This window comes from Gadus chalcogrammus, chromosome 15, assembly GCF_026213295.1.
Source record: "Gadus chalcogrammus isolate NIFS_2021 chromosome 15, NIFS_Gcha_1.0, whole genome shotgun sequence".
Lineage (NCBI taxonomy): Eukaryota > Metazoa > Chordata > Actinopteri > Gadiformes > Gadidae > Gadus > Gadus chalcogrammus.
The window spans coordinates 2,766,617-2,792,905 of record NC_079426.1 but is presented as its reverse complement, the minus strand read 5'-3'; the positions used below and the strand labels follow the sequence as shown (position 1 = coordinate 2,792,905).

Below are 26,289 nucleotides of genomic sequence, written 5' to 3'. Positions count from 1 at the left end.
AATTATATTTTATAATCCTTATCCAGCTAAGCAGGCCGAATGCTGAAAATATTGATCAATTGCCTCAAAGTGCTACCACCTCCCCTGTGTGCCTGAGTGTAGATAGATAGATATCTATAGATCTTACTTGGAGCATAGTAGTTATTAGCTGAATTAAAAACCACATTAAAGGATTGACCATATCTGTGACATCTCTAAAGTTTTAACTTTGGTATCTTGTATAAATGTCTGAGGTTGGTATTAGTTTGCATATCATGCTTGGAAAGATTTTGCTACCCTTTTCGCGAAATTAATTGGAAAACTGCGTTGTCATTTCAAATAAACAGTGAAGGCCCCAGATAATGCAAGGCAGGTTCACCGTTCCTGACGATAACATTTAATTACACATTTTGATAGCACGTCGTTAAGAACCAAGGTAACTCCATTTCGCAAAGGGTACATAACGTAAGACCTCAACCATATACAGAGAAAGTCTTCCTTTGTATAAAACGTATTCACTGCTAAGCTCAAGCCAAAGAGTGTCAGGAGTTGAATCTTCCTCGGACAACTATCCGCAATTCACCCAAAGAAGGGCATTTCTGAAAACAGAGGACCCATTTAACCAGTCCATCCATTATCCGCTAAGTGAAGGCTCCTTAGAAAAAGGCATGAATACTGGGTCTAAAAAGTGCCAGCTTTGTCAAATGTCAAGCTCTGCCAGATATTAAATATCAGCGCCTCTTGCTGGGCAGTCATACACTTCATTATATCGTTGTATAAATCCTCAGCACGCTGCCAAGCCCGGCTTTTAATAAAACAGTTAATTCCATACGTGTGCTGCGATGCATGTCAATTTCTTGGTCCCTTAGTATTAGATACGGGCTGGGATCTGACATATTCAAGACGCCAGGCCAGGGATACTGGAGGAAAAGGGCTACACCCGTTTGAAGCGGATTTATCAACACATCCTCTTCCATAAAATGACAACGCCATGTTCATTAGCAGAAAATACACGAGACTCGAAGCATTATCCGACTGGCTTAAGGGTGCGAGTTTTATAACCTTCCATCAACTCTACTTTATAAAAAAAATAGAAACCGTCGTAAGGAAGAAGTTACAGAAAGGCGCTATTTTACACCAATGTCACGAGAGCGTGACAGCGAAACAGCAAAATCGGCCAAATGGTGAACATATGGAAATGACTTGTCATCATTTGCTAACCATATATCTGAGGCTAAACGGCATGGGGCCGTCACAAAGCCAATTTCCCCCCGTAAAAAACGGTTGACTTTCATCTCTCCCCTCACCGCTCCCCATTTAGCCGCCAACCAGCCACGGTAGCGCCGTTTCTGGGACAGACGGGGATAAAAAAAAAAAAAAGACTCGTTATGGACCAAAGAGCGAATCCTTGGAGGAATCGTTTCTCCGTGCGGCGACCGGGCGAGAGACACCTCTTTAAAACCAGCCTGATCAGCAGAATAAGAACTGCAGTGGATACCGTCAGCACACTGGTTTAACAACTCAAAGACGCTGCAGACGTGGAAAGTTTCACCCAGAGAAAATCCCCCGAAAGAAAAATAATAGGATGTAAACTTTAGGCAGAGTAGTAAACTTTAATAGTATAATGTAGGGGACAAAAAACAGAATACAAAAACAAGCAATTTTTAAACCACCGTGGCGGCATCGGCGAAGACTCGTCCGTTCCGTGTCTGATTCGACGTCTTCATCCGTCCTGGAAGTAGGCGTCCAGGTCCTCGGCCATCTCGGCCAGGGCTGGGGGGTCGAGGGGCGGCTTGGCGGCCACATCCGGAGCCCTCTGCGGGGGCTCGGCCTTCACCTCCTTGCCCCCCCCGCCCAGCACCCTCTGGCTCTCCAGGAAGTACTGGTTTGGGTGATTGAGTGAGAAGCCAGAGTCCTCGATCTGCGCCGGGAAACAGGCAGAAGAACAACACAAACTAAGTTCAGCCGGGAGAGAGGGGGAACTTGCGTGCGGGGAGGGGGGGGGTTTGAGCCGTGGGAGGGGAGAGGATCAGTGGCTTGGATCTCAGACATGTTCAGACAAACAGAAGAGGGGAGTTCAGCGCCGTCTGTGTGCCCACGGACGAGCCCCTTTCCGTGCTCCTTCATACGAGGCATGTCTATATATACTTTGAGGCGCTGCAGCAAACAACGGCTGAGCTAGCTCCGCGCCGACCGATATTGTCCAGGAATGATGAAATGGGGGCTGATGGTGCTTTAGGAAATCCTAGGAGCGGCACTCGGCTCGTCATGTCTGTGTGCCGTTCTCTGTTGTGTTCCAAGACAAAGTCTGGAGACAAAGAAGTGCCCAACTTTCAGCTTGTGACCTTTATTTTTGTCTTAACAAATAAAAAGGCTATTATTAAGAGTTATTGTACTACTGGTTACTTTGGTCGTTTTGTACAAATTGAATTCCCCGGCATAGGCTAAAGTGCAAAAAGGAACAGGCCTTGTAGATTCAAGCACTGCTTCAGCTTAATGGTGAGGAAGCACTAACCTTACTCAAACAAACACCGCCCAGTATACAATCAATGACAACAAGATGGAATGGAATTATACAAGACCATTCATGGTGTTGATGGTCAGATTTACGAGCTACTATTTGACTTATTCGTTGGAAATGACATACACAGTACATCTGTCAGCTATGAGTGGGCGAAACGCACTGCGAAAATAAATGTTTCAAGTCAACTTGGATTTGATTTGTTTTGATTCAAGACTTTTCCCGGCTAATTTCTGACCAATCAGGCCGTCAGTCACAGGGGCGTGGATGTGACTCTACTCAGTGGTGGGGAAACGTAGGGAGGAACGGAGCATATATGATTATTTCATAAGATGTCCGGTAAGAGACGCCCTTACGTTGTGTGTCAACTCAAAGTACTTCTGGCAGGCCAGCTGGTAGTGCATTCCCTTCACCAGGTCCAGGATCTAGGTGGAGACAAAAGAAAAGACAAAACCAACAAGAGAGTAATTAATTAATATGGAACCAGCCTTGTATTCCTTACTTATATATACCAGGGCTCTGACTGCAACCATTTATCATGTGGACGTGAGGTAATTCTTTCCTAGGTCGTAGTGGTGCCATTAAAAAAAACATAATTAATTATTTATTAATTTATATGTGTCATAGTGGCAATGAGCCAATATGTACCGTTTTTTAAAAGGGGGATGGGCGACAAAGACACTTAATTACATTTAATTTGAATAACGGTGCAAAGTCGACAGAAATACAACAAGTGTTTGTGGAGTCAGTCAGTGGCTTCGGGATCCACTCTGGGTCTGAGTGCACGTCTCACACCAGCCGAGCCACGCGACGTGTTGTGGCGTACAAGGACAACACACGTCTGGAGATTAGATTTAGGTCCTGTTCTGCGGTTAATACAGTGAGCGGTAATGGAAGGCGCTGCGATGCTCGCCCAGGTTTAGAGCAGCGCCTGCAGGTATAGTGCTGCTTCTGTGTTGTGGCGGCGCTGTGAGTGCACTAGGTGGAAACACGACCCACCCAGGTCTCGATGAGGACACACTGCTTTGATCATAATATACGAAAAAAGGGTTTGGGTACATTGTGCAAGATTGGATGAAAACACTACCGCTCTTCAAGAGCCTGTGAAGAAATGCACGGTTCTGGAGGACGAGTATGACACCCTATATGCAATTAAAACAGGACATTTTCCCGTCTAATAAAAAGGGGTGTGACAAAATTTGTTAGGGTGCCACCAAATGAAAAAGTCACCAGTAGAAATTTAAGTGCCTAGGCGATGAGCCCTGAATACAATTCTGTATGTGCAGAGGACTTCAAAAACTCTTTGAATATCAATTGACCATACAAGTAAAAACATGGTTAACCAGTATCATTTTGGAATAAACTACATCTAAACCCTTGCTTCTTTGGCAAGGGCAGTAACAGAGCGAGTCCATTTCCAAACACCGGCAGTAGATTTCTTAACTCAATCTACCTGCGTGTCGCGCCCGACTTGTGATTGAAAATGCATCGGTTGCATGAAGAAAGTAGCGTCAACGCACACACACACACACACGCACACACACACACACGTACGTCTCTGGGGGATTTCATTCCTGCTCAGAGCCAGTGCCAGTCCCAGCCAATGCCTGGCCTCTGGCCAGCAGTGTGGTGGTGGCTGCTTCACAGAGCCCATGTTATGCTTGTTAATCCGTTCACAGCGAGCGGGTTCACACCAACTTAACTCCCTCGCTCCCAATTTGTCTACCTACTTGCCAGTCTGCAGGCTGAGGGAATGACGTGGTGAGAGAGAGCTACGCAGTGCTCGTGCGTTTGGAAGGTGGTACATGACAGAGATTGGGGGGAGGATGCGATTAATTTAATCTGATGGCAGACCGGCCTGCTCGGGCGTAGCTGTGCTCCTGAATTAGCGAGATGCCCTCCGTCTCCGGGTTGCTCGACGCCTTTCTTGACTCAGAGGTAAATCAATATTTAAACGTAAACAAACATCTTGTCAGAGAATGATTTATGCTAAATCTGTTCGGACCAGATGTTTGCCTAGCTGCTCTTCAGAAAAAAATAAGGTAAAGAATGCACAGAAGGCAATCCTTAAAGTTGACAAATCATGAATTATGTATTGGGCTTCTTTCTTGACGGTTATCTGCAGTACGTTAAAGCCATGCGGCAGTGTAGATCAGAATAACCCCGCCAAAAGTACTTCCATGATGTTTGTTAGTCACACAAGACAAAATGGGAAGCGCGATGCGTCGCGTGATATGAATTCCAATTAGGGGCACGTAATAAACATGGTACGTTAACATTTATAGAAGACAGGAGAGACCATGCCTGCCCTGGCTTCCTGCCTGGAGTTAAAAGGGAAGCAAGATCACAAAAACTCAAACTTGTGATGCAGCACCACGGGAAACGAATCAAACCCACTCAACACACTTCTCAAAGAAATCTCAAAGAAAAGAACTGACCTTAGGTTGACGCGCAAGGACGCCAGACTGACAGATCCAAAGAGATACGAGAGCAGACGGCTGGGGGGACTCCTACCTGAGCGATGCCGCTGGGAGACACCTTATAGGACTGAAGCTTCTGTTTCAGGAGCTCTGCGTCGCTGTGACGGAACGGACATCCTAGACAGAGAACAAGACAGCCAGTCAGTGACAACCCCAATCACCATCCACCGCTTTGGAACCTTGAGGTATCGTCGTGTGTAGGGGCTGAACGATTAGTTGAAATCAAACCGACATCTCCATGTAATAGAACGCGATATGCAAATCGCAAAGGATGCGATTAAAAAAATAAATATATATACATATATATTTATTTTTTACTGTTACTGTCTGGAGATCAGTAAGATAATTTTTATTTTTTTTTTACAATTCCATAGTTAAATAAAGATGTTATAATATCAATTAATGCATCAATTCGACTCAACACATAGGCCTGGCCTAAAGGAAAGAGCTGTTTAAATGTTGACTGTTTCCAATGTTGTGTTGATCTTACTAAAGAATGATTTATTGCTTGTTTAGTGAATAATACAGAACATAAAAAAATAATTAAAAAATGATCGCATTACTAAATCGCAATCGCAATAATGGTCGAGATAATCGCAATTCGACTATTTCCCCAAATCGTTCAGCCCTAATCGTGTGGGCACACCGCATCACACCCTAGTGTGGTGGGGCACGTTGACCTCATCACAGCTGAAAGAGCAACCCCACTTTTTTATTTTTTTTAAAGGGGCTGCAGAGGTCATGCAGGTGGTCACGTGATACAGATGTGTCGAAGTTCATTTGTGGCAGGGGGCTGTGGATCGTTAGTGGTAGTAGCTGCACCTGGGGCCTGTAGGACTGCTCAGATGCTGGATTTCCCGTAGATTAATAAACATGGGCGCCATATTGGGTGTGGCAGCGCGTCACTGCGTTTCCGCCATATTAGATAGGTCAAGACTTGAAGAGAGCTGCAGTTCTTGCTGGATGAAAAGCACTATAACTCTTACATTTCTCAACCGATTGCAATGATTTGTTTTATAGTATATACTTTATATTAAATTTACTCCACGTAGTTCATAAACCCTTGATTTAATTTTTTGTTTATTTCTGTCAATTTGGGAGCCCGGTCGAAACAACGTTATGGAGGAAAAAAAACCTGCGCACAAACAAAACATCCCAACAGACAACACTTTTTGATTCGGTGTTCAGTGGATATGGATTCACTAACAGACAGTTAAGAAAAAAACAGAAAAAACGTTTCATTCCGTTTCGTTCACGTCAGGCTTGTCTTCATATGGTGTTTTTCTCATCTATAATTCAGGGCCGACGTCAACGGCTACAAACGGTGTGTTTACGCGGCGGTCGGTGGAAGCCTGCTCACCGTGGTGGTCGCCCTGGCTGGGAGCGTTGGACAGGATCACCTTCAGGCAGCTGTAGGGCGTGTAGTCGGTGCGCTTGCCCTCCTTGCCGAAGTTGTGGCGGATGCTGTAGGCGTACTGTTTGTCGAACTACGGAAGAAAGAACCAAAGGTTTGAGGAACACTCCTCGTGAACTCCCCGGACTTGGGGGGGGGTCGGGTGAAGACAGGTATTGACATTCGGTGCGTCGGTATGGAAGGGATGCTTCACCTAATGAGTCACATCGCGGGACTTAAGAGAGGGGTTGTCCTGGAGCTTTCCCCCACAGCCCAGATAGCTGATGTTCACACACTGGGGATGTTCGCAGCTAGTCATTGCTAGGCTTAGTAGGTCGCACCAGGAGTACTTGTCGGTTAAACACTTTTTTTTTTTCTCTCAATTATCAATCGTTGAAGCACGCCATGCACTTTCAACAGAAATATGCAGTTAAGATTAAGACCATGCTTTAATAGGCCCAATTATCCAGCGTTGAACAATGTGTTGGTTCATTCATTTCATAATTTGTTTATCTGATTCACAATTCTCAACAGCGCTTTTGTCTTCAGCCCAGCCGGCAACGGATTTGGAAGCCGTTTGTTAAAGGACGGCCGGCTGCAATGATTCACATCACAAAATGTTGAATGAACGAATAAAGTGGAAAAGGATTTCGTTATGAAAACATTACACACGAAGAACAAAACCTACACTTTACATTCAGCTCTTACAAAACAAACAATGTTTGATCCGATCACGTCTGGCCTCTAAGATTGCTCACTGTTTACATAAATGTATTTGAAATATTGGACCCCTTTGTACTGGCAGTGGCACCATACAATATTAAATTTTTTCGACAGATCAAATTTTAGCACCTCGGTATAAAGGATACACAATGTCATGGGAAAAAATAACCAAAGTTTTGCAGCATTTTAACACCATGAAGTTAAAAGGCAAACGATGTGAACGGCAGATGCCACACCGTTCCACCTGCGCTGGTGGAAATGACTGCTCTGCTAAATTGAAATGGTGCTGCATTTGTTCCATGTGCATTCACGTGTATTTTAACGCAATTGTTTGATTTCGTAGATGTATTATATTAAGTATGCTATATTACATTAGCCCTTATTATAGTATAGAAGGCAAAAATATAAGGATCATCGAGTCATTGATATATACATAAATATATTGTATAGGATTCGACGATCAGTTGACGATTGGATCTGACCTGACAAATCAGCTATGACAATCTTATTCGTGCACGCCTAACAAATCGACGAATAAACAAATAAATGAATAAAAGTATATAATAAGTATATAACACTCCTACGCCTCGGCCATATTTCTTAAGCCGGACCGGCTGCCTGTTGAGATGGGGACCAGGAACAGCGCTGAAGAGGGCTTTCTGGAGTTACATCACACCCCCCCCCCCCTCCCACCCCCAAAAGCTAGGCGATGGCCACTGAGAAATAGGACACAATCAAAGGGGGATTATAAAGGGTGTGTGTGTGTGTGTGTGTGTGTGTGTGTGTGTGTGTGTGTGTGTGTGTGTGTGTGTGTGTGTGTGTGTGTGTGTGTGTGTGTGTGTGTGTGTGTGTGTGTGTATAGCCTCTTGGACATGGACCATGGTGTGTCTGATGTGGTACTAAACCCCAATTTCACATCCACCCAATTTTAAAAGGGGGCCTTCAGCACCATCAAAAGACACGTGTGGTTTACAACCACTTCTGGTCGTCATGGCGAGGCCTTCTTAGTACACCGCCTCGTTAAAGGCTCATTAATGTCGTTAATAACGTTCTTAAACCGCGAGGGGCGACCACTGTACTAATCTGAGGTTTTTCTTTCTTCTTCGGTGGAAAAATCTTTCTTTGACCCGCAAACAACATTGAACAAATGAGGAGTGACATTTCACCAACAAGGCTGCATAGTAGTCTGTATTGCTTGATCAACAGGGTCTTCCCAAAATAAAAGCTCCATCACGCTTCAATGCCCAATCACTGGCCACATTTACAACAACAACAACACCACCACCACCACCACCACCACATAAAACAATGTTCCTTGGCGATTGCTTCTACACTGCTGGTCTAAGGCATGCCTCTTCATCCAAGAACAATTTGTTTCAACTCAGTGCCCTACGCTCCATTCTTTTATTTACATCACATGTTGCCCAAGGATAATCTATGCTGGTCAAAACACCTTGTAATTGTGTTATATGGTCCACTGGCTATTTCAAACTCCCCGTCTTAACGGAACTGTGCCATGTGGATTCATGCATTTCACTTTTTTCTGGTAAGCCAGTTAAATTTAATTCCAGAGAGGTAAACCTCACTGTCTTTGCTCTTTCTTCATTGTGCCAATGCAACCACGCTTTTGAATACAAGGTTTCACAAGAGGGCAAAAGGGGCCGGATTGAAACTTCCATCATATGTAAAATTAGCACCAAGCGTTCCGCCAATTGGTCTGGATGACAGAGATATCCGTAAAAAAGCAGTTAGGGCTTCACAAAACATTGCAGAACACGATTCTCTGTGAGCACATAACGATCCATTCTGAAAGCACGCGCGGCGCCGGCTCAAGCAAAGCGCAGTGGAGGGAGGAAATCTTAAGTGGGTGACATATTGAGCTTAATACGCAAAACATTCATGAAAGTGGAAGAAAAGCAGTGCTACTCCTCACGCTAGTGATGCGCGGCATGTCTGCCAACCAATTATTTGACTCGGCTCACTATCTCTTGGTTAATCTTACGCCCACAGGTGGTCAGGCAAGCCATTCATGGAATCATTAAGCCCCCTGTTAGAGGTAGAGTAGGCAATTTATACGAGAAGGTATTTTCTTAAAATCCTGAAGGCAATCAATAAATCAAATGCTCTGAAAAAAGAAAAAAAATACGATGTCTGGCCATCAAAAACCTGTTATAAACTCATCCAGCCATTTAAATCGGCCCGCATTAAATGTTGGGATTACAGGGTTTTACGTCCATCTACCTATGCACCCGGCCTGCTGCGCGCACATCATCGACCGTGCACTCCGTGCTCATCCCTGTAGCGCTTGGCCTTGGGCCTTATTTAAACAAGCCTCGGAACGTCTCCCAGCGGCTGAGGGTCGGACCCGGGGCGCACTGCGTGGTGACGCAGCACGACGCAATCATTCACCGGCTGTTTTGCGTGACATTGATTCGGAAGCTAAGGTTTTCCAAAATGTCACATTATCGAGGGCGGCCGAGAGCCGTCGGCGGCGGTGCACAGCGACGTGCACGTTGACTCAAACACTGTAAACAATAAGTAACAGAGGTGCGGTTTTAATTGTCAGCTGTGGTGACGGCACCTTTCCGATTGACCCTCCCCCCCCCCTCCCTATCTCGCAATGAAACATGACGTTGTTAAAGGTTAGGGGGTCGACGCCGGGACGGCTAGTCCTGGAGACGGGAAGGACTCGTGGATTTATGCAACATAAGGCAGTTTGGCATGAGGTCCATAGTGATGGTATATTGTATTATGCATACGATTAACCTTTAACTAGTGTTCACTCAGATTTGATCCAAAGTGCCCTGGAATTGAAAGACAGGTAGTTAAGGAGGAGGGTAAAGTTATGCATGAAGCTCAAGGATGTGTACGGATCGTAGACCCTGGACCTTAGAGATATAACCCAGCTCGAGGATGAACACTGACAACTATACTATTGTGCCCTATGGGACGTTTAAAAAAAAATGAAATACAATACATTTTTTCCTTCCAGATTTAGACTTGATAATATACCGTGCTCAAAGTAACCCCTCTTGAAACCAGATCGAAATCCCTTGAACATTTTGTAAATAAAGATCATAAAGTAGACAACTCGGTAGCATAACAAACATTATATAAAGGCTCTGTATTTTTGCCAAAAGATCTGAGTCGAGGTGAGATGGAGTGCAGAACAAATCCAAGATGCAGAACGGCGAGGGCTGGGTTCAGACCCAGGTTGGCGTGTGACTGACGTGCTACAGATTTAAAGAAAAGCCAGCATACGCACTTCATCCAGAGGGCTATAGCCGAACCGTGGCGTCACAGCTGGCCGTTACGTAAATTAGTGGTCAGCCGGTGGAAGGCGTTCATTAACCTCAAACCGGGCGGCGAGGACACAAGCCGCCCTGAAGCAATGCCAACCAGAGGCCATACGGTAGAACAACTGGGATTAAAATACACGTGCAGTCCCGGGAAACAAACTGTCGGACAGGGAGAGAAACAGGAAGAATGGCTGGAGCTTGTTGATGACATGTACCCCTTCATTTCTAAACCAACGTAGCCTCTGTCTCCCTCTCTCTCTGGGCGAATACAAGCTCTCACTCTTTTCCTTTACCACACTAATACAACCTCTCCGTCTGTCCCTCTAGACTAATACAACCTCTCTCACACTCTCTCTGAAAACGAATGCATCCCCTCTCTCTCTCGCACTCTCTCTCTACACTAATACCATCTCCCTCTCGCTACACACACCAACACAACCTCTCTCTGTCTCTACACACAAATATAACCCCTCTGTCTCGGTACGGACTAATGCAACCTCTCCCGACCCCTCCTCAGACTAATATAACATGTCTCTTCCCCCAGGCCTTCCTTTTGGCTCTGCTGCTGCTTTCGCTGCCGCTGCCTCTTGCCTTTTTCTGCGCCGTGCCTGTCGCATACTAATGAGCAGTCTTTGTGCAGCCTGCCACAAAGTGCGCCATCCTGACACGACACATACATCATAGAGGGAGAGCAGAGGGGGGGAGAGAGAGAGAGAGGTGATCTGGTCAGCGGAGTGCTGCTCTATCCTGGGCACGGGTGAGGCAGTGGAGGGTGGAGGGGGGAAGAGAGGGTGGGGTGTGTGTGTGTGTGGGGGGGGGGGTGCTGGACTTTAACGGCTGCCCATCTGTTTCACACCTGGGGAGATGCGGGTGGGGAGGATGGGTGGGGAGGAGGAGGTGGGGGCTCCAGGAGGCACGTCGTCTCCGGACGGTAGGGGAGTTGAGATTAAAACCGCTTCAGCGCTGGGCTTTACAAGTGGCCTGAGAAGCCGTAGGAGACCGGCGCGTTCTGCTGTAGTGTTGGGCGTGCGGCTGCCAGCCATTCCATATTGGACGGTTGAAACAGTGATAGAGGTTTAATGAAAAAGGCTTCATCACAAAAAGGGCTACGTGACGACCGTCTAAAGGACGAGGAGGGGACCATAACTCCCGTGGACCGATTCGCTTTTCGTTTTTCATTTACTCCTTCCAGTGTTTCATCGTAACACAGAGGTCACGGGTAGGACTCTACACCATTTAAGCTGCAGGTTTGTTATTTTTCTCAGCTTGTGGACACAAATCCAAGGCACCGAAGTCTCGAGCTACAGCATCATATCACGCATCGCTAATACCGCCTCATAATCCCCAATTACCCTGCATGCAACACACACAGACACAAGACACACAGACACGCACACACTACCTTGTCCATGTCCACCTTGCCCTTGGTGAACTCAGACCTCCAGAACTGCAGGGCCTGCTCCAGGGTGAGGCCGATGCCTTTGAGGAAGAGGCCGTACTGCATGCGGCCCCCGTGCCGGAGGTGGTGGTTCTCCCTCAGGGCCTGGTGGAGCCCTCTCATGCAGAGCGGGAAGGACTTCCCTGACAGCTGGAGGCGGGCGGGGCGGGGGGGGGGGCGGGGGAGACGTTAGGGTGGACCACAGCATGCCTGGTAGATGACCCCCACGTCAGTGTCCACACACTAAAACTATTTCCCAAATGACATCGTATGCGTGCAATAGATTTCAGCGGTTAAATTAACTTCATTCAGCAATAACTTTATCGGAGCGTATACAAGTCGGAATGATTTCCCCGACAATACGGGATCGTATCTACAGCGCACGGCCGCATGTCTTGTCGATGTCTTGGCGACATATATTAAGACGGACCGGCAGCGTCCGCTGTGTGTTGTGGGTAGGGCTTTGACCTTTGCCCAAAAATCATATTCGAAGTTTGTTTGTATATTAATATTAATATTCGCATATATTCATATATTATTTATTAATATTATTTTGACCATTAAATGCCTTCAGTAAGACCTGGATTGGGCTTCGCAAGGTTTGTTTACCGCCGTTGCTATGGTTACCGGTCTTGCGTGTTCCAACGGTTTATTAGCTTTCTAATAAATCGCTGTCTAATCAATACTTCATTCACTGCCTCTTCCGTGGTCATTACAACATTATGAATAGACTGCGTCGGGTTCTCCGACGTCCCTCCCTCTTGGCCTGCCCATAACAGGTTACAATATTAAGGGCTGCCTAATATTCGTTGGAATTTTGATTTATTCTTTGATATTCTAATTATATTCGAATAACGAAGTCCGGAGTCAAAGCCCTAATGTGGAACAGTGGACTCCGGGCATTGCTCATTACACGACTCCAGATGAAGTGATAAATAACGTGGTGAGGGCCATGGCCGCGGCTTGTTTTTATTTAATGCAGCTCAAGTCAAGTGAGGGGGCCGGGGCTCGAGTGCTCTCACCGGGTCGATCTGCTCCAGGGAGATCTTCCCCATGTTCTTCTGGATACTGTAATCCTGTCCAACGTAAGCGTGACTAAGAAAGAAAACAGGCAAGATACATCACAAGAAAATACAGTCCGAATGGAGAGCACCACAGCGAAGCCCTAGGGAGGCACTACCAAAAGGACACGTAAAGAAATGCAATTATGGAGTATGATGGATTTTGTGACCGAGACTTGGTACGTTGATTTAACCAGGCGGTGGTAAATGCATTCGTTTTGCACCAAACATAGCACGTTCTTTCCTTGAAACTCAGTCTGCTTCTCTACGGTTCCACAGAACGAGATCTCAGCGCATCACACCGTGCCGCCCTATGTTCCTACTTGTCGTGTAATTTGTTTTGCTAGCAGATGCTCGAAGCGGAAACCCATTTCGATCCGACACCGACTGCACACGACGTGGGGACGCTTGTACAAAAAGGATAATTGTGCCAACAGCTCTTGATTGTAGCGACACCATTTCTCATGAAATCCCCGGTGTGGAGTTACTGCGGCCGTTTCTTTTGTCCATGAGGCTTTACACGACGGCAGGGGTTGACCTTTTAAACGGTGGGCTCACTCTTTATACTGGGGAACATCACAAACGACCTTTGGGCGTGCGCCAGCCACTTCCCTGTTGTTTCATTCTCATTATCTTCGTCAAACGCAGCCCTTAAACAACAGCCCTGAAAGCCAGTGTTTTCTGGGCTGTCTTTGGTGCGTGAGAAACAACACTAGGAAAGCCGCTTTGGTATGGAGATAATTTCTCTTGTGTTCTTTAAAGAATTTCACACGTTAAATTGTTATGCGTGAAAACAGGAAATCAAATGGCTTGGAACGTGTTGGCAGGGGCTGACATTTTCAAACCAGCCGGGTCATGGGACCAAATCGACTGAAGTATAATCTTTAATATATATATATATATATATATATATATATATATATATATATATATATATATATATATATATATATATATATATATATATATATACACACATACACATACACATGCATACATATATGAATACATACATACATACGAGAGTTAAGGTTAAAAGGAAAAAGACACCAAAGCATTAATAAGATATGTTCTAGATATAATCTATCCATTTTTTATGGCAATTAATGCAAGCATAGGAATTTAAACAGCCTTACTTGCACTAAATTAAAGCCCACCGTTTTCATTCCTACTACTACTGTTTGCGTAACAATGCTGTACATTAAGACGAGCAGGAAAAGAACAACAATGAGCACTGTGTCGAATGGGAAATCGCCAGGAGGAACGACAAGAAAATGCTCTTGTATGAGAAGATTAATACCTGAGGTGGCTGAGAAGAGGTTGCAGTCGCTCGTCAGAAAGCACGGTCGGCAGAGAACGGGCTGTCAACTACACAGAGAGAGACCGCGAGAGAGAGAGAGAGACAGAGACAGAGACAGAGAGAGAGAGAGAAAGAGAGAAAGAGACAGAGGACAAGGAGACAAAGTGAGAGAATGGAATGACATCTGATTTGATTTAAACTTGAGTGACCACTTTTCGTTTAGTATGACAAGTATGAATTAGAGTGTCACAATACAAAAGCATACGTCAAAAAACAAGACCACAAACGCTCCGGAGAAAGTAGCCAGTGGCTTTTTTCACGTCACTTATTGTAGATGGTCAACATTTGTATTCTTCAACTGAAGTTTGGGGTGTTGTCCAAAAAACATTGTTAACACAAACGGAGCCACATACAAACAAAATGTACAATGATGTTTACATTCTCAAAATAAATTGAGTTTAGCAGTTTAGCAACCACAATTTAAGTAACTACAGTTGCATAACGTCAAGGGAAACTGTTGATAATCAAATTTCTAAACATTGGTGGGATATGCGAAATTGGATGCTGCATACAAAAGGGAAAGCGTTGATAAGAAAAACAAACGGACGGAATTGATCGGGAATAAAAATGAATGCTTCATTAAGTAAACTGATTTGCATTATGAAGGCAATCAGCAACAATGCATAAATCAAGACATGGCGGCCATATTTCTGTCGGTTCAAATTAAAATGACCACGGCGAGCAATGTGGTCGTGCTGAGCAGCAGCTTACCATCGCATGCTCCCTAACGACCCTCTCTCTCTCTCTCTCCTCCTCCACCACGACGCAATCTCTCATTGATGTCAGTGGGAACAGTGGGAACAGTGGGAGAGAACGCACATCAAGCCCATGAACACAAAAAAACAGGCCATCGCGAATACAAGCCCGGCCACCACAACATGCCTCCGTTCTCTCTCCATTTATGCCCAACATAACTACAAGGAGATGGGATATAGATTGCCGTAGTTGACGCAAAGAAAAAAACCGTGACATCCTCCTCACTCCCACCCTCGTTTTAAACCAAGTCGAACCGAGTGGGAGTGTGCGATGTCAATGTGCCAACTTCATTACCGCTGCAATGGCTCCCCGCTTGGCTACGGGGAGGGCCCCATAATAACATTGGACAGTCCGACCCTCTTCTCCAGTACCTCTTCATATTGGACAGGTTTACTTTTGTGGCTGCACATTGGGGAGGAAAAAGTGATTTAGCTGCACCTGCCGGTGGTATATATAAATATGTGAGTGAGTGTTAGACAGACACACACACACACACACACACACACACACACACACACACACACACACACACACACACACACACACACACACACACACACACACACACACACACACACACACACACACACACACACACACGTGAGCGAGAGACGATAGAGAGAGAGAGGTGGAGAGGGAGGCTAGTGAATACAGAGTGGCAGCTCCCTATCAATAGTTGGGGGTGAAGGAGTGATGAAATGGTATTTTTACGGTTTTCCCCTCGAGCTGTGTCTTAGCCGGGAGGATGTAAGCAAACCCTGGCAGGAAACAACCCCATTGGGGAGGAAATGATATGAGTCTCATATTAAAAATATATAAAAATAATGGCCCTGTAGAAGTCGGTTGCAGGGGTAAGGCAATAACACAGCGAGGGTTAGGGTTAGGGCCAGGGGTCATGTTCAGTTTGGTTATTGCAAACGTGCAGCAGTGTCCTCACGGTATTGGACAACGTTTTGGAGCATAGCATCGACTAAATGGTAAATGTGAAATCTCGATTTCTGTTTAACGAATTGACAAACTTTTCTAAAAAACGGTTATTATACCTCAACTATCTATAATAATAATAATAATAAATAATACATTTAATTTAGAGGCGCCTTTCAAGACACCCAAGGTCACCTTACAGAGCATTTAGTCATCGACATATGCAGTAGCTATGAATAGCTACTGTGTGTACATTTTTTAGGAACATATTTAATGTCGTCCTTCTTAGAGCATGACTGCAATTATGGCAATGTGAAAAAAGGGGATGGGTCTTAATATTTTCAGAATGCACACTGCATATCCAGATAATGCCAAAAAATATCCAGTTACATATGTTGTGCACCCTTAAAAATGACTTTCATTCACAACAAGGGAGTTTCAAGCTGTGTAATCGCTGGCAGATATGGGCTGTCCTTGGTGGCCAGTCAAAATCATTTGCTTCCTGGCCAAAAAAAACCTCAGAGGAACCTTTGAAGGCAAGGAACAAAGTGTTTTTTAAATGCTGATTGGTTGGAAACACCAGCTCTCTTATTAGCATAACGGCCTATTTTTTCTTCAATTTTCCTAACAAAACATTGGTGGCTCGCTTCCAGATATTATCACTATGGCCAATGCAACAATTTACATAAAACATTGCAGACCTAATTGAAATTATATCAAAGTTAGACGTCAACAGTGAAAAAGAAAACCGTGAAATGTCAAAATGTAATGCCAAATGCATATCACATGGACATTTAGTGAATGCATTCACAATGTACTTTCAATGTCCAAGTAAATAAAAAAATAAAACCATAATGACAGGTACCAAGATTGAGCACATTGAGCACATTTAGCACACGTTTACAAAAAGTGCTTTGCTGTTCAAGCATTATCCGTTGTCAAATTTCTACAAGGTTTCTGACAGGGTCATACGCAAAAGGTGCTTTTTTAATTGACTTGGGGGGGGGGGGGGGGGGAGTGACCATGGCACGCTTGATTGACATCAGCCTAGCCACACCTCCAACTGATGTTACATTGTCATCTTCCTCAACCATTTGTTTGGTCTCTAATACCATTTGTCAATCGTCCGTTGAGCCCATAAAAATATACTGTCCTTAAAAAGTATACATGTAAGCGAAAAAGGTTTTGTTGGATCTGTGAGGCTGGACAACTACCCTGATTAGTTCATCGTTCATTGATTTGCAGCCTAAACAAAAGCCCACAATCCGTGAGCTTGATTGGGTAAGGGAGCTTGCAGACGTTGGCAAATCCAGATAAAATCCTGCCCAGATTTCATGTATTTTTAATCCTGTTGCGATTTAAGCTTTTCTTTATCCGAAAGCAGACAAAGAAAGAAGAGGCAACGGTTTGTGTACTGAAGACGACTAACTTAGACTTGTTCAAATACTTGATGACATGCTTAATGATAGATTGGTGCAGTGGACGAGATACGCAGGTGTACGCCTTAAACCCAAACTACATACTGATTTCCGTATGCCCACTCAAAAATGTGCAATGAAACATAAGAATATAGTTTTGTGACAGAACACAGTACACCCTCAAGCAATTTCTTTAAACAAATACCGGGTCGGGAAAGGTGCGGCACACAGAACAAACGTTGCTGAACATGCAGAGGTGAACAGGGCAGCGCGTAATGTGTGTGCGACTGAGTGTGTGCCAGAGCGGGTAAGATCCAGCGAGTGGCAGAGAGTGACGGAGAACGCGTGAGGTAAAGGTTAGCAGTTATGTTGTCAATCTGGCAACGTTCGCAGGCCATCAGTAGAATGACTGGTAGATCTCGGCAGACTGGCGACTGTAATAATGGATCTTGGCTCGTAAAAGCTTGAGCAACCCCGGTGTAGGGGATAGGACTACAGACCAGGCTACATGTAGGGAACAGGTGAAGACTACAAACATGGTCATGGGTCACATGGACTATTCTCTGTCAATCATTTGAGACCATTTACCTCAAGCAGTACCATTGCCTCGATTTTGTGGTACATACAACATGGATGTCCATTTGCAGCCATTTTTGTATACCGTATACGTTGAATTTAGGAATATATGTCAAACACTCCCTGTACAATGATTTGCGTGATATTTTTTATTTGGAACAATATTGTTGGAATAATTACATTTATTTTTGCATTCCTTTATATCAGGGGTCTCAATCTAGCGGCCTGTGGGCCAATTGAGGCCCGCGGGATGATATTTTGTGGCCCCCTACTTGACATCAAAGTTTAGTGTTAGTGCGGCCCACGCATTGTTGTCAAATGCACCTTTTTGCTGAGTGGCTTTCCACGCTTTTTTATCGCTTGTGATAGGGTGACCAGATGTCCCGGTTTTGCCGGGACAGTCCCAATTTTGAGTTGCGCTTCCCGAGTCCCGACAAAAGCCAAAGGACGCTAAAATGTCCCGGTTTCCACCAACCGCTATGAAATGTCCCGTGCTGTCAGCGATACCATAGCCAACGTGATCTAATGATAGCCCGATCATTAACTTAGATTGGGTCAGTTGTGCTCCTTTTTTCTGTTGAATAATTGATGCGGCCCAGCCTGACCCAGACTCTACCTTCCGGTGGCCCCCAGGTAGGTTGAGTTTGAGACCCCTGCTTTATATGCTTTGCAGGGGGCTTTATTTGATTATACACACACAGCAATAAACCAGACACAAAACCGGTCTACATGATAAGTATTATTGTGTGTTCACTGAAGTAGTTTGAAGCATTCAGGAATTAAGTCAATTTTATTCATGACAGTTATTAAGGAAAACAATATATGATTGTTCGGCATAAGAAGATAAAACATTCTAGTGAAAGGACAACAGCAAACAATTAAAAGTTTTTGTTCAGAGTCTCCCGCCTCATTTCCTTTGCTTGCATGTTTAAAGAAACAGAATAAACCTCAAAATCCATCAGATGGAAGTCAACCCACGACTGGGCTAACTATGCTAAAGGCATTGTGGAACCCAATAGCAGCTATGCCTGTCGGAGAACTCTAACTCAATATGATGACACATCCGTGCAAACCAAACAAAAACTGCAAGAGAGAACCAATCCTAACAAGCACCATCCTTCAGGCCTTCTTTTGGATGCCATAACATGTTTGGGAGCAAGGTTGTTGTCCTGCATTTCAATGAGCATCCGCTCAGAGCACCCATTCGGCAGAGGAAAAGCGTTGCTTCTACTTTTGTCTGCCTCTGTGGACACGTTTTACCGCAACAAAGCTGAAACCAAAAACTTGTATCGCTATTATTTGTGTGGGGCTCCTCGGTGACCTTCGGGAGACTTTTACTAACCGTCAAAAGGATTGTTATTCACTTTTAATGGGAAAAATTGCTCGAAACCGTGGCTGTGAGCAAGCCCACTAATGTATTGATCACTGGGAGAAGGTGGATGGGGGAATGGAAAACATATCCAAGTGCTGAAATGGGTGTGACAAACTTTAAAGGCCTTCAAATGATGGGCGAAAGCACCACACGATAACACGAATCAGCATATTCAGCTTCCGAAGGCGGACTCGATGCAATTTTCCTACATTCACTGTAAGTGGTCCGACCCGCGTCCAATTTGCACCATGAGCGGTATATGCAATCCTACCAACACAAGTGTGAAAAACACATTACCGTCTGGCTTTTGTTTTTGGACACCATGACACAAATTGCTCGATAAAAATTGCTTTACATTACATTACATCACATCTTCCCACAGCGTTCTGACGTTCTAATAACGAGGGGGTTTGAGAGGTGTCTGCCACAACGTCAATACGAGGCGCACTGCCGCTTTAGGTTCAGCCCCTTCGCTGTAGGGTCGGCTGGCCACTTACCGCCAGCGCTTTGGACAGCTGTGTGCGGAAGTCGTTGAGCACGGTGATGACGATGTCTTGCTGGGGGATGTACACGTAGCCCGCCTTCAGGTACGCCTTCCTGTTCCTCACCAGATCCAGGGCGTCTTGGAAAGGAACCTACGAGACCCGACACATGACAACAGCGAGCGTTTGAGAACAGGTAGGGTGGGGGAACCAAATGGATGGAGCCAAGCGTCGAGATATTTTAAGTAAGTCGTATTGTATGGATACGCCGATGCCAAGTATCTCTAAAAAATATGTGGAACATTTTACAAAAATGCTTGGCATATTTGAACATGTATACATTTTTGTTTCAAATACCTCGGCCATTGTTAAAAGCACTAATTGAAGGTTGCCTAAGACATAAGTGTCCGCTGAATAAATGTAATGTAAATGTTTATAGATTGAATGTAAGAATACAACAATTTTACTTTTTGGTACTAGAAAGAATTTATTTTTGGTGAGGTCAGGGGAGCTGGTTTTGTGGAAAGCACAACACTTGAATTCTAACAAGAAAATAAACCACTGAATAAAGTTTACGACTGGTATTAGGAGCTTTGCCAAAGTAACACAAAAGCCGAGATGGTCTGCAGAACACCTGCTTTTCAAGTTTCGGTAAACAGTTTTTATATCGTCGCTTCTCTGATTCCTCCCATAAGCTCCAAACCAGGGTTGTTATCAAACAATGCCCTAAAATGGCTTCACCACCAACCAACCGTCATGTCCGGTATTCTGGGATTTGAGCCATGTATCATCATCACCTCTAACTTATCAACGTCCTCGTCTGAACATTCTCTACCTTCGTTGTCTTACCGTGCGTCACCTTGGTTCCCAGGCCTGAGTAATAGTAGATACTGGGTGAGAACAGAAGGTTCAGAACATCGGATGACTATCTAAGAGTAAAGAGTCTCTTCAGAAGACTATTTTCCGATGCTTTCTCATTCATATCGCATACAAGCCAAGGTAATAATTATAATCGAATAAAACAAGTAAAACTCCCACACCGGTCATAACAAATATGGAGAACCAGAGAAAAAATTAGGAAATGTGCCATCTACATATAAATCTAAAGCCTGGACTTATTTTGGAATAAATGGTGATAGAAAAGACTATTATAAGATTTTCAGTTAAGGATGTGTCACAAGGTATCCTGATCAAATCTTATCGTGACCAATCTATCGTAATACACGTCATATTGTGAAGTCCTCTGCAAAACACAGCCCTAAGTAGAAGGCTGAACTAGTTGCATCTATCCGGCAGCGAGGAAAGGTAAAATAAATAATGGAAAACTTAATTAAATGTCTATATGTATTATTCAAGCTCTTCAACTGATTCTTCAAGGTTGTCCATGAAGATATTGAAATTTCACCATCACTGAAGGGTTACTTAGGATTCAAAAGCTCTCTAAATGAGGGACTTAGTAGACCACGATTGCTTTAATGTCTCAGTACTTCATGCAGAGATTTCACATGAATCCATGTTCACACCAAAGCAGGAGGAAAATGTGGCAAAAAAGGTTATCGATAAGAGTTTAGCTGTAATAAATGGGTCCGAATAAAATATGAACCAGTCCCAGTTTTATTCATCCCAATTTTTAATTCTAAGCAGAAAGGACATTGGGTAATTCTTATAAATGCAAAGCCCCAGCTTTCAATTAATACTGCAACGGAGCCAACTTTGCATTTCATGGTATGGACTGGCTGTGACATAAGGGTTCTGAGGAAGATTGCTTTTACAACTCAGTGATCGCATGCAGTGGATTATCTTGAATAAACTAAGCCCTTGTTCATAATCACCAACAGAATCATGGATGATCTTGGAAAGCAATGCTCCTAACAGAAAATGAAAGTTGGAATAGAAAAATCATGTTATTTTATCCAAATGGACATGTCTACCTTGTTAGCTTAATTCCACAGTCAACTGATTCACCTATAGAACAAAATCCACCAACTGGCTTGTCTATTATTCATGACCCATTCACATAGCTCCTCTACAGCAGATTTTTTAGTGTGAACATCTCAAATCCATAACAGCCATGTTTCCACTCAGCCCCATAAATAAACGTCTGCAGCGGGCGAGCACACAGTGGACAGCTCAGGCTGTCACTTCAACACAAACCAATAAAATCCAGTACGGATCCCAAATCACATTGCTCCTACCGGCTATGCGTCACATTACGGAAGCGAGATACGCTATGAATGGCATTTTCTGTGTCGTGTTTAATGCTGCGTTTTTGTAAACCACGAGGCAGAGAGCGTTTAAGGAAACAGGACGACTCACTTTGTAGTAGTCTTGGTTGTCCACTTTGGAGCCACTGCCGGCGTAGCTGGACTGGACCAGTTTGTCAGACAGGGCCATTTTCTCTTCCGGGCCAACCTGAAGAATTGTATTGACAGAAATAAACAAGTAGTACAAGAAGTAGATACATTGAACGTTTAAAAAAAAAGCACAGACGGATTAGTTCCATTTAAAAAAAATGGAACGAAATTCTTTGACAATGTTGGAACATAAGCGCAATACAAGATGGTACTAGTTTGTATTATTCAAATTGGAAGGTAAAGGAAGAATTGATATGATTAATTAGGAGATAAATGCAGTGCACCAAATAAATGTTCAAACTATGATATTAAACTACACTGAATGTCAGTATCCCCAACGATAACAATAAGAAACTCTACATGCCCACTGTACAACAAATGGAGCAGCATCATTTCACTATCTCAGGCTGTGGTACACTACAGGCCTTTTATAATTGCTGCTACTCAAAAGGCAGTAATAAACCCAAGCCTTTCAGCCTGTTATCACTAATCCTGAGGCACAAGAAAAGGTCAGAGCAAAACAAAGGGTTTACTTGAATTAGCTTGAATAATGAATGATGTTTTATTGTTTTTTATTCTGCTAATAACAGCCGATGCCAACATGCACCCATTATGTAGAGCCGATGTATTGAGGTCTCAGATCAGTAGGAGGGCCGGTTAGGCCAGTGGCTCGTCTCTGAAAGGTCCTGGTTCAATCCCACATGTCCCCGCATTGGCGTTGCGCAAGACCCCTTAACCCTCCCCGGCCTGCTCCTTAATGACCCGTCTCTCATGCTCTCGTCTCCCGACTAAAATAGTAACAAATGTCAAATTAAAACATTTTCTGTTCATCCTCACCTCTGATATTGTCATGATCTTTTGTTAAGGGATAAAGATAACATTTTAAGGGAAAATGCATAGGGGCAGAGGAACATAGCATAGTACCATGATCAACAGCGCCATCTAGTGGAATGTTTGAGCTATAGGCAAGATTGTTGAGCGGTTCTTTGAAACGTTTTTTTGCCATTTGATCCATTCCATGTGACATTCCAATAGGCCTGGAGGAACCCATGTAGTTTCATTCTGTATTCATTATGTTACCTGGACTAGTAATGCGTTTGACCAATGGTCGGAATGTGGTTATTCTGCATATTTGCTGAAGCTCATGTTTAACAAATCCATTAACGTAGTTCAGGTGGTCACCTAACTTTGGATTTAGACGAACACCATACCCCGAGAGATGATGTCTCTATGATGATTACCAGCCCTGAATTCCCAGCCACACCCTCTACACTCTTGAAAAATGGAGCACAGCAAGCCATTTATGGAGCCTCACATCAAAATGTTGCATTTACAGTATAATACGTGCTCAATAAGGCGTTGTACAGGCCTTACCGTCTCATAATGCAGGTTATTGTGTTTCAAAAAAGAACTTTTTTGGACTGAAGTCAGGCGGTTGAAACGGTGTCGGAAAAGGTCCACTTCCTGCTGAATGAACCACCTCCTGAGATCCTCCCTTTAGGGGAACATGGAAAACAAAACAGACATTAGAAAATACAACATCAAGGTAAACCTGTTCTAAAAGGCATCTAAATAAGGGGCATTCAAATAAGGGCGCGTTGTGGAGGAGACCTACGTCTGACAGTATGCAAGTCTGAGGATGAAGTGGGAGATGTGGTCTTTTCTTCGTCTCTCATACTCATTAGGCCCGTCCTTGTCTTCCTCCTTCTGCCAAATCACAATCAAGATGAATAATGGGCCACCTTAGATCAGAGCAACACCTATACCGGGGAAAAGACTGTCCAAATGGTTTGGTGTAAGCTTCAGCGCGATACTTACAACTTCTTGTTTGTTTGGAAAGTTTAGGGTTGAAAACTCCTTATCGAGCTTATTCCGGTAAGGCTCCGATCCCTTCACTAGACTCACTCCCAAGTTCTCAACCGTTTTCAACACTGGAATGTAAACACATATAATTGTAATAATCTGTAACAATTTTGATGGATTCTTCAGCTATATCTAAGGAGGATCCTTTGATACAACAATCACAAGAGTAACAGGTAAGTCTTACGTTTCAATCTGTCCACAGCAAACGTCTCAAACTCTGAGAGCGATATGTTTTCAAGTGGGGGCTGTCCATAGAACTGCAGAAAATGTACATAGAGCTCCGTCTTTGGGTTGGCAATCAGCCTCCGTTGTCTCACAGGAAACTGCATGGTTCCTAGTGGTGGCAAGTCAACACAAACAATTTACCAAGACAAGTTCAGAAAGTTGACATGGTGAACGGTCGTCATCTAAATGATATCGAAACTCTAGCCGAAAGCAACTAATTAAACTCCTTCCAGTACCCTAATCATGAAAATACAATTATCTGATTGTATTAAATGGTGATACACTCCCCAATATTGCACCTCTGTGGACAGCTTGGGTCAAACTATTTATATCAGCATGCCTTTGATTTAACTTAATACAATGATTGTCTTGTTGTAGCATCTTTCTGTGTGTTCACAAGTATTTTACCCTTCAGACTAACTACTTGACCAAGGTTTGCAAACGCAGATTTTTGTGAAACCAAAGGTATGCTGCAGCAAAGATGAGTCGAAGCTGTCCGTAGAGGTGCAATATTGTTGAGTGTATCATCATTAAATTAAATCAGATGAGTATTATATTTTCATGATTAGGGCAGTGCTGGAGGGAAGTCAGACTCAATAGGTCGTAACATCCTCTTTAACTCGCTTGCGGGTAACTGAATTCCCATTGGTTGGGTGCCGATCTGTGTTACTTCCAAAAATGACTTCTGCACCAATTGTACTTCAATGGTAGGAAAACATACAGGTATTCTTAAGTAGCAATGAGTATATTCATTGCCTTTGGTTCTGATGAAGTAGCACATGCCATCAACACAACTTTATAACACCGCCTCGTTCATATCCTAACTTCATATACTAGCCTGTTCTTAGAGGAAGATAAAGTGTGGTTACGCCTTTGATGGGCTGCTTCTGGTGCCGCTATCCTATGTGGGTAGCAGAACCAAACACACGCCCGATAACTCTCAACCTGCTAATCAGGCTAGCTATACTGTCAATTTCTGGTGACGCTTAAGCCATTGAGGCGAAAGCAATTTCTCCTTCCAGAATTGTACTATATACAATCCGTCGACATGTTACTACCAGTAGAACTAAAGTAAAATGTAATAAAGCTGTCATTACCAACTTAAAGTTGAGTCGGTCTTCACTGTCAAACCCCGCCAAACGGCACTGTCTGTGTTGTTCCTCGAGCGCGGGTAAACGGTGACGTCATTGGCAGCCGGCAGAATGAACCAATCAGGCAGAGTCATTGCTATGCGTCATGTCCGGTTACACTTCATAAAAGTTTATTTTGCTGCATGAACGGTCACCTTTGAATATTATGGACCCTTTAAAAAATTAAAAGACACTACGACTTATAAATTTCATATCTAAAGTTCACACTGCAAGCCGACCATCATTTACTGGCTTTTGCTAAAAAGAAGGGCATTTTGTGCTCTATTCACATTCAGACAGTTACACATACGTTTTGCATTACATCTTTGTGTAGGCTATATATGTCCTGTACAGTGTGTTTGACAGCAGATACCTTGAAGTTATGTCTGCGCATATTAAAAAAAAAAAGGTGATCCAAACATGTGTTGAGTTACAGTGACAACTCCCAGTCTTCTTTCATCTTCAAGAGGTCAGCCTCAGGTTTTCGACATACCTCATCTTCAGCCTGAATCCACACCCTTCAAAAAATGGAGCCTATGTGTTGGAATAAGTAATGCAATTATCAACCTCGCATTAAGACCCTTCATTGGATCTTTGCGTGGCAGTCACTTCATATACTTGTATTTCATGGTGTATATTTTTGCCCTAAACTAAAACCGTGGTCCAGATGTGTCGCCGTTGCATCTCATTTACTGTAGGCCTATATATAGATTTTTATTTTCTGAAATAATATGTTTAACTATATGTGAAACAAAAACTACAGTTAATTTAGAAGTGTTGAAGATTCACTCAGAGTACTGGGAAATATATGAATTAATGTACATACTTTATCTGCGGCGTGGATCGGAATTATCTGGACACACGTTGAATCACAATAATATTCTTATTACAGCAATATATAACAATTAATTAACATTATAATCAATATACAAACC

The 26,289-nt window shown here is 43.7% G+C and overlaps 1 protein-coding gene across 1 annotated transcript; it reads right to left on the bottom strand.

Moving 5' to 3' along the window:
• Positions 1-1,575: 1,575 nt before the first annotated feature.
• prim2 (DNA primase subunit 2) lies at positions 1,576-25,407 on the bottom strand. The gene is made up of 14 exons (XM_056609839.1): positions 25,322-25,407; positions 24,184-24,333; positions 23,955-24,067; positions 23,752-23,843; positions 23,511-23,631; positions 22,099-22,194; positions 19,798-19,935; positions 14,195-14,262; positions 12,856-12,928; positions 11,798-11,983; positions 6,341-6,467; positions 5,015-5,097; positions 2,857-2,925; positions 1,576-1,900 (listed from the first exon to the last, which is right to left on the bottom strand). Exons 2-14 carry the CDS (start codon positions 24,326-24,328, stop codon positions 1,703-1,705), a joined length of 1,509 nt encoding a protein of 502 aa, XP_056465814.1. The 5' UTR covers positions 24,329-24,333; positions 25,322-25,407; the 3' UTR covers positions 1,576-1,702.
• Between the last annotated feature and the right edge of the window lie 882 nt (positions 25,408-26,289).

Bases quoted from the DNA above. Each gene is read 5' to 3' on its own strand.
- prim2 (XM_056609839.1), bottom strand. From the start codon at position 24,328: ATGCAGTTTCCTGTGAGACAACGGAGGCTGATTGCCAACCCAAAGACG. The intron at 6,468-11,797 runs GTAGTGTGTGCG...TTTCTTCCGTAG, and splicing joins GCAAGGTGGACATGGACAAG to TTCGACAAACAGTACGCCTA. The intron at 5,098-6,340 runs GTGAGCAGGCTT...TTCTCTGTCTAG, and splicing joins CAGCCAGGGCGACCACCACG to GATGTCCGTTCCGTCACAGC.